The following is an 8,439-nucleotide window of genomic DNA, read 5'->3' as shown; positions in this document are numbered from 1 at the left end:
AAATTCCATACTACATTACCCCAAGACCAAATGCTACCATCTTACCAAAAAAAGCCTTTTGTCATACATACCAATCAATAAACTTAACCAAAAGACTACCATACCCATCAGCTTTTAACCAATTGCTTCATCAAAGACAGCTTTTAGATTCCTTTGAACTATTTTCTTCCTTGTCGTCTTATCCATCTTAACAAACTTTGCATACTCCTTTTCAAATTCACACTTCAAAATATTATGATCAGACAAAAGCAACCTCACCAAATACTTGTACCTTAACTTTTGTAAATACATATCTTGTGTTTTGAAATCCACAGCTAGCGCACAATCCCACTTTGATGTTTGATCCCCCATAAAACTCTCCATATGTCATATAAGGTAGATTCCACTACCATCTGAACGGTTGTATGCGTGACACTTCATTTTCAACACCACCACATTCCTTGTCATCAGAGTCTTCACCTTCTTCTTACAGATGTCATTTAGAAAACGACAGAAAAAAATTTGCTGAAACAAAACGGTAATGACATTCATGAATTATGTAACACAAATTCTATTAACCATTTACATAATCACATAAACATATATTTAGATTAATAATTTCAAATTCATACTTACCAGCACACGGGGTATGTTCCCATAGACGAACTCAACTGTTCCCACCAATCTCCTTTGATAAATTATCAAAATTGAAAAACTTTTAAGGTTAAAACATATCACGTAGTAATTCCCATCAACAATAGGGAAGAAAACCTACAACATTTTAATTAAAATATAACAATTAATAACAAAACAAATAAATGTAATAGTAAACATTTAATATTTTAATTACCAAATCCCAGTTGTAAGATCTTCAATTGATGAGGAAATCATAATTTCAAACTCCTTGTATCTTATATCTTCGTTCACCCTTTCGTCATACATTGATTCACGCTGGCCATTACATTTAAACAACACAATGACTAATATTAAATTTTTTACAAAAATGTTATTATATCTAAATAAATAGACCATACCAGTGTGTCTGTTGTAAAAAAGAGTCTAGAATATGACGACTCTGACTTGCTCCCTTCCAATTTGTTTAGTAGAACACTCCAACAGTCTATTACATTTGAATGAATATTCACTTTTGCTGCAATAGTTCTAGCATATTCTAGATGCATTCCAAATCCTTCTTTTGATTCCCATACGAGCTCCCTACATTTGTCACGGTTTTATACATTAGATATTTTACACTACATTAATCATAAAAAAACAAATAAAAAGTCTTCAACTACACCTTTTATCCATTCTAATCTAATAATTTCTTGTGCAACCATAATTTCTTTTTGCTCAACTACATCATTCAAGTCAACAACTCTTTGTACAAAAGGTGACTTCAATGAAGGTCCATGCTTCATTTCTCTTTTTTGCTCTCATGTTAATCCATACTACAGCTTCAACATTTCTCTTTGTCCTTTTCGGACAATCCTGTTCAACAACTGCATCATCTTTACCTTCATTCCCTTTCGAAGTATTCATCTCATCTGCACATTCATTAATTCTAGCTTCAAATGATGAACAATCATTTTTAAAGGTAATACCCTTTTTAGAGTTGTTTCTTTCTATTTGATCAACTTGCTTTATCCAACCAGGTGTTAATATACAAGGAGAATCAAAACTAGAATTCCCATTGTACACTACAACTTCCATTCCTATATTCTGCTGATGTGAACCACCCTGATGCTCAACCAGAACCTTATTATTGCACATACCAGTTTGCTTCATGATTTTTGGGGACATTCCTTCCATTCCCAGATCTGAATTTGTCGTAGCATCGACATTCGAGTCAAAATAAAGCTTTGGTCCACTTAGTAAATCCTTCCCCATATTCTTTGTCAAATTCATAATCATTTGGTTCATTTTATCATCTAATTTTTCTCCTTCTGTTGCATGCACACTCATACTATCAACCTCCATTCTATCTTCATTCACATTGGCAATTAGCGCTTTTAGTGTGTCCCATTAAAGATCTCAACCACCTTTTTAATCACTGCCTTCATCTTATCAGCATTTGGATGCATCTCCATACACATCAAACTACTTGCCTCTATAACCTTTTTCTGCTCAATCAACCTTCCTACCATACTTTCAATAATTTCACAATTCTCCTACAACTAAAATAAATGAAATGTTAATTTGACACTCTAATATTTTTTAATACAATACAATTACCAATCACTAACATAAAAAATTACTATTAGTATTATACTTATTATAAAATATATTTACCTCAATTGATCTATCTCTTGAATGATCTTGATTCATCATCTCATCATAAAACACACCATCTACATTTTCCCGTAAACTTAGATTTCCAAACACCCCCTACTAACTTCATATTCCTCCAAATCTCTTAGGTGCTCTGAATCAATATATGTGAGGAAATGCCTACACCTTTGCAAATTTACATATTCACATATCACTCTGCCTGCATATGCCATCTGCACAATTATATTACAAAATTTTTCATTAAATTTTAATTTATAATGTAATAGAATTTAACAAATTAAATAAATATTGAATATCATACCATTAGAAACGCAAGAGGTCATTTGAAGTAGTAGTTTTTGTCGTTTGGCCTCCACTCATTCTTGCTTTTTTCTAAACAGTCTACTATGTACTCACACCAGTTAATACTTGACACATCTTTGCATTGAATTAACTTTCCAATAAAATTAATTCTACAAGACCCCATCGTCTCTGTCTCAGCAAAAGTGTTAATGAATAACGTCAAGAAATTCAGCTTAAACATCTCAACTGCAACATTTGTTTTCCTTATATTGTCAAAGTATTCTCATTATAATAATTTCCCTTCCCATATTGTCCTTTCCAAGCCTCAAGCAATGGATCATTCTTATCACATTCATCAAGTGTCTTAAAAACCAAACCCTTATTCGGAAGTCCAAACATAGCTTCAACGTTCTCATTTGTTATTGTCACTTCACCACTTTTAACACTTATGGATCAAGAACTAGTTGTGAAGCTATCTACAACAAAATATGCTAGCTTTCCTGGTAGAGTATCAATCTTTATTCCTAGAAAAGATCCAAAACCCATATTGCGTACCATTTCTCGCAGATTTTTTGACAAACTTTTAATTGCTAGATACAATGAGTTTGGAGACATACGAGTACTCAACCTTTGAAATTATGTTCTACCTTCCTTCTTTACATTTATCTTGAGATTCAATTTTCCCTTTTCCCTTAACCTTTTTATCCCTAACATTCTTGTCAACCCTTATCCTTTTCATTTTGTTATCACTCTTTCCAGAATCCATCTTTTTTTTCCTCTCAACAAAATCATAATCACTGGTGTCATTCTTCTTTGATTTTCCATTATTAGTCTTTTTTGGTAATTGTAGTTTTCATCCCTCACCAGCTATTCCTACATTCCCTACATTCATCATAACATTTTTCCTTCAAGTACATAGACACTTGATGAACCTGTACAACATTATCATCACACTACTAGAAAAATAGCCTTTTACGACGTGCAATCAATGACACGTGCTAATAGAGGACACGCATTTGTGAGTGCCCTAAAAATTGATGTCAGATTTCCAAAATATGAAGCATACTGGACACGCATTTTTGCGTGCCAAAAATTAGTGTCTAATAAAAAAACACGGAGGGCACCTTAAATAAAACATGCGTCGTCTAGCTATGTCGCTTTATAAATATTAATGAAACACGCGTTTCATCCAAGGGGGAAATGAAATCCAAAATTTCAAAAGCCCGCTTTGTTTCCACCAACTGAAAACCCTAACTCATTCCCGCTGAAAACCCCCTTTCTTTCTTTCTTCTCTCTCGATTCTCAAACCTCCACCGCTTCACTTCCCACAAGTTCGCATCTTCGTCGCTTATTCATACATAATTCAACAATTTCTATGATTTTGATTATTGGGTGAGGTACAGGGAGGTGTAATCGTTTTAGACTCTTTACTAATTAACTTGAAATTGAACCCTAAAAACTCAATTCACACTTCAAACTTCTCTGATCCTCTCTTCTTCCACTCCCCAATCTCTGATTCCACTCTAATCGGTTTGTCTCTTAAAAATCAAATAGTTCATTAAGGTGTACTTGGCCTTGCTATGTATATCCTTTTTCTGAAGAGAATGGATCGGTTGTGCTTCAGCAAGGAGTAGGTCGCCTCATAAATTCAATAGGTACTGTTCTTGGTCCTGTATGTGTTGAATTCTCGATTGCTTTTTTTTCTGAAGAGAATGGATCGGTTGTGCTTCGGCATGGAGTAGCTCATCTCTTTCCAATCACTGCTAATGAACCTATTTTGTGTTTAATTTGGGAGCAAATAGCAATTTTTCCTTACTTACATCTTCCTTATTGATCTAGATTTGACTTGAGTCCTAATATTTAACAGGTTTCCACACGCTAGGGTTTTTATCTGAGCGAAGTTATCAAAACGGTTTCAAGAGGCGTAAGTGGTGACTGACGCTACTTTGGATGAAACCACCGCTTCCAATCCACTTTTTCATTATGGTCAATCTTTATCACGAAACTGTAATTTTCGATTCCACAAAACGAAACCCACGACTTAATTCACAGATTATGAAGATCATCCCATCCTATTGTCAACCAAGAAAATTTTCATCTTGAAGGCGTCATTCAATTTGAAAACCCCATATCAATTCCAGTTTTAGGGAACAGGGGTACGTAATTCACTCTTCTCCATCTCTCTGTTTATGTTTATTAAGAAATCACATATATCACTCTCTGTCTTCCATGTTGCCATGATTGCTTCTTGCGTTTAATTCTTTTCCTTCTTCGAACTATTTTTGATGTTGAAGTTACTTTGTGTACAGGTATTATATAAATATATTTAAAAAAAAGACGGTTTTACCCTTGTTCACTATTTCTAAATTCCAATTACTTTGTATGTTTCAGTGGTCTCCTGACAAATCATCCATCTTTGGAAGCTCAGCAGAAGATGGTGTCTTGAACATCTGGGATCACAATAAGGTGTGTCAACTCAACCAAAAACCACTTTTACTTTTATTCCATTTTCCCCTATTCTTTTCTTGCAACAAATTGTTTTGTTTTTAATAAAAGGTTTGTTTGTTTGTCTACAGGTTGGTGAACGTTCTGGTCCAGCCTCAAAGTTTGCACCTGGCTTATTGTTCAGACACTCTGGACATAGGTATATATATTTAATTTTAATTAATGGTTTTCCTTTTTACAAAAATAAAAAAATAGATAAAAATTGAAACAAGATTATAGTGTGCTATGATTGAAGGGATAAGGTGGTTGATTTCCACTGGAACTCGCATGATCCATGGACAATTGTCAGTGTGTCGGATGATGGTGAAAGCACAGGTGGCGGTGGAACTCTACAGGTATGTATATATATCACTTATTTATTATTATTTTAGTTTTTATTAAAATGTTATTTATATTGATTAGTTGAAATGTTTGTTTTGTTTGAATGATGATGTGTGTAGATATGGAGGATGATTGATTTGATTCATAGACCACAGGAAGAGGTGATTAACGAGCTGGAGCAGTTAATCCCCTCATCCCTATTTTTGATGTTGAAGTTATTTCCGAATTTGGGATTTTGAAATTTGATTCGAGTCTATTCAACTTGTGAAGTTTTCTTTAATTTATTTTCTTTTTAAAATTAGTTGCAATGGAGTTTAGATTTCGAATCAATGTTTCATCTGTTTGATAAAAAAATGTTTCTCTAGCTTTCAAGGAATAGGTCTGGTACAAGCACTTAAATAATTAGGGAAAAATATGACTACATCCACTAATCCATAGTTTTTTTCAATTTTTCTATGAACGCAATTGGTATGAGACATTTCTTGTGGTTAAGTTTTTCTCATTGCTAACCAATAATTATGACGTTGAAACCTTATGCTAGTTTCATTTCAAGTGATATAGATTCTGTGAGAAGAAGTTCTTGAGCTAATGGGAGACCAAAGAGTCAACATCCAGAAAGCATATTTATATCTTGCTCTGACCGATTAAATTATTGCTAACACATATTAATTAACTACTGTACGCATATCAAATAATTCTTGAATTGTTGGTTTTTGATTATATGCAGTCAGGTTCTTTTATCTTTTATCCCCCGCTTTAGTAGCCATCTTTGGAAAGCCCTTGTTCTCAAAACAAAACAGGTGATTCTTACAATTGTCAAACTGAATTTTATCTATGGTTCTGGTTGCATAATTATTGTATTCATCATTTTAACTGAGATCTTATTTTACTTTGTCAGGATATGGACATCCAAGATAGAGAACTAGTAAATGACTGGCTCATGATCATAGTTTACAAAGAACGTGGTTTTGGCTGAAAAACATATTACCATGTTGTATGCATCTTCCTTGAAACTTCATGATCTTAGGCCTCTGTGTTTGTTTATTTAAGGTGTTAGCATAAATGGGAAAGCATACTTTTGAATGTCACATTGTTGCCTTCACTTATAATTTGCATAATGTCGATTGTGCTTTAGAATATTATTAATTTATTTTTATTTCTCCTTAGTAACTGTGGGCATAGCACCACCTGTTTTTGTGTTTCTTTTATTGTGAGGGCAATCCTTAACTGTACCAGTGGTTTCGATTATTTTGGTCTCTTAATGGGGTATTTAACCCTTGGCTGGGAATTAAATAGTTAAGCAGATTTTTGTGATGCTTATCTGAACTTGAAGAGTTTGTTCACCTCTTGAACGTGAGAATAGAGTTTCTACCTGATCCTTTATAGGGGATACTTTTCACTGGTGCAGGGAACTCTAATGCTACTATGGATTGTCTTAATTGCCTTAGTTTCGACTGATGCAGAGTGTTTGACCAACACTGATGCTAATGCCTAATGCCTAATGCTATACTGCTTTGTCTTTCTGTGTTGGTAAGACATTTGTATGCTAAACCAAATGCTAATGCCTAATGCCTAATGCTATCACTTGTGGTTTAATTCAGATTATGGGACAAAAAGAGTCATAGCTGGGCTGTTAATGTTCCTGTTTGTTTTCATTTATGCAGGTAACAATCTTGTTGAAAGGACTTATGAATCAGATGTTAATGGTAACAAGTTTAACACTCGAGTCCATACGATTAGATGTTAATGGTAACAAGTTTAACACATGTGTCTTTGTTATACATACAGATTAAATGCAATGGATTGTATTTTTTGTATATGGTATTTTATTTAATGTTATGCAATGGATTGTATTTTTTGTATATGGTATTTTATTTCTATTATGAGAGATTAAATGCAAATTTAATTTATAAATTAATAAATATATAAATATATATATTTTAAAAAAATTAAAATTACGATACGGAAAAATGTGTGTCGTCTTCATTTATGACATGACCTTTCTTGACGGAGGCTTCCTTGATACGCATTGCGTGTCATAAACACGTGCGTCGTAAAGTTACGACACGCAAATGTGTGTCGTCTTCCTTTATGACTGGGCCTTCCTTGATACGCATTGCGTGTCATAACCGCGCGTCGTAAATGCGCGTCATAAATGCGCGTCGTAAATGCGCGTCGTCTCTCTTTATGACAGGGCCTTCCTTGACGCGCATTTGCGCGTCGTCTGAGCGTTTTACGACGCGCAATGAGCGTTGTAAAAGGCCTTTTTTCTAGTAGTGTCATAATCAATCTTACATTTTACAAACATATTATAGAAGTAAAATTGTTCACAAATTAATCATTTCCTAATATCAACTATCTGGATTACTAGAACAGTAGTTTTGAATATTCTTCATGTATAACATATCACTACATTTTACTAAACAACATGTAATACATACTAGACAAGATTTACCCCATTCTATGCGATCATTAACATATTATATGTTCAACATTTATCCATGAGTTAATATAATTAGAAAAGATTAAACATTCACTTACGCATTAATTCATAAATGAGAACACATTCATTAAAGATTAAACATTCACTTATGCACATATTCATAACTGAAAACACATTCATTAAAGCACCAAAAAAAAACTCGAACACCTACAATATTTCCAAACTCAACACAGAATTTTAACTCCTACTATAAACATTCATGCACACATCTATATTGATTCACTTTGTATTTTCCAATATCAAATTATGGGCCTAAAAGGAATACCATGCACTCCTTCCCCTATCATATATATGTTGAAGTTTTATACATGACTGCACATACTCCTAAATGACTACACATTCATTAAAGCATCAAAAAAACTCAACAACTTCAATATTACCATACTCATAATAGAATTTTAACTCCTACATAACGCATTCATACACGCATCTATATTGATTCAAATTTTATTTTCCAATATCAAAGTTTGGTCCTAACAGGAATACCGTTTTGACTAGTAATCATAGACCATAATTTATTAATATGAATCAACTTACATTTACCATATACCATTTAATCA

General features: G+C 33.3%; 1 protein-coding gene across 1 annotated transcript; it reads left to right on the top strand.

Moving 5' to 3' along the window:
- The first annotated feature begins 4,895 nt into the window (after positions 1–4,895).
- On the top strand, positions 4,896–6,352 carry LOC128127351 (WD-40 repeat-containing protein MSI4-like). The gene is made up of 6 exons (XM_052765819.1): positions 4,896–5,016; positions 5,127–5,194; positions 5,291–5,390; positions 5,496–5,590; positions 6,104–6,176; positions 6,275–6,352. Exons 1-6 carry the CDS (start codon positions 4,933–4,935, stop codon positions 6,350–6,352), a joined length of 498 nt encoding a protein of 165 aa, XP_052621779.1. The 5' UTR covers positions 4,896–4,932.
- Positions 6,353–8,439: the final 2,087 nt, after the last annotated feature.

Source organism: Lactuca sativa, chromosome 7 (assembly GCF_002870075.4).
Source record: "Lactuca sativa cultivar Salinas chromosome 7, Lsat_Salinas_v11, whole genome shotgun sequence".
NCBI lineage: Eukaryota > Viridiplantae > Streptophyta > Magnoliopsida > Asterales > Asteraceae > Lactuca > Lactuca sativa.
The sequence above is the reverse complement of the archived record's forward strand: the minus strand, read 5'-3'. Positions and strand labels throughout refer to the sequence as shown.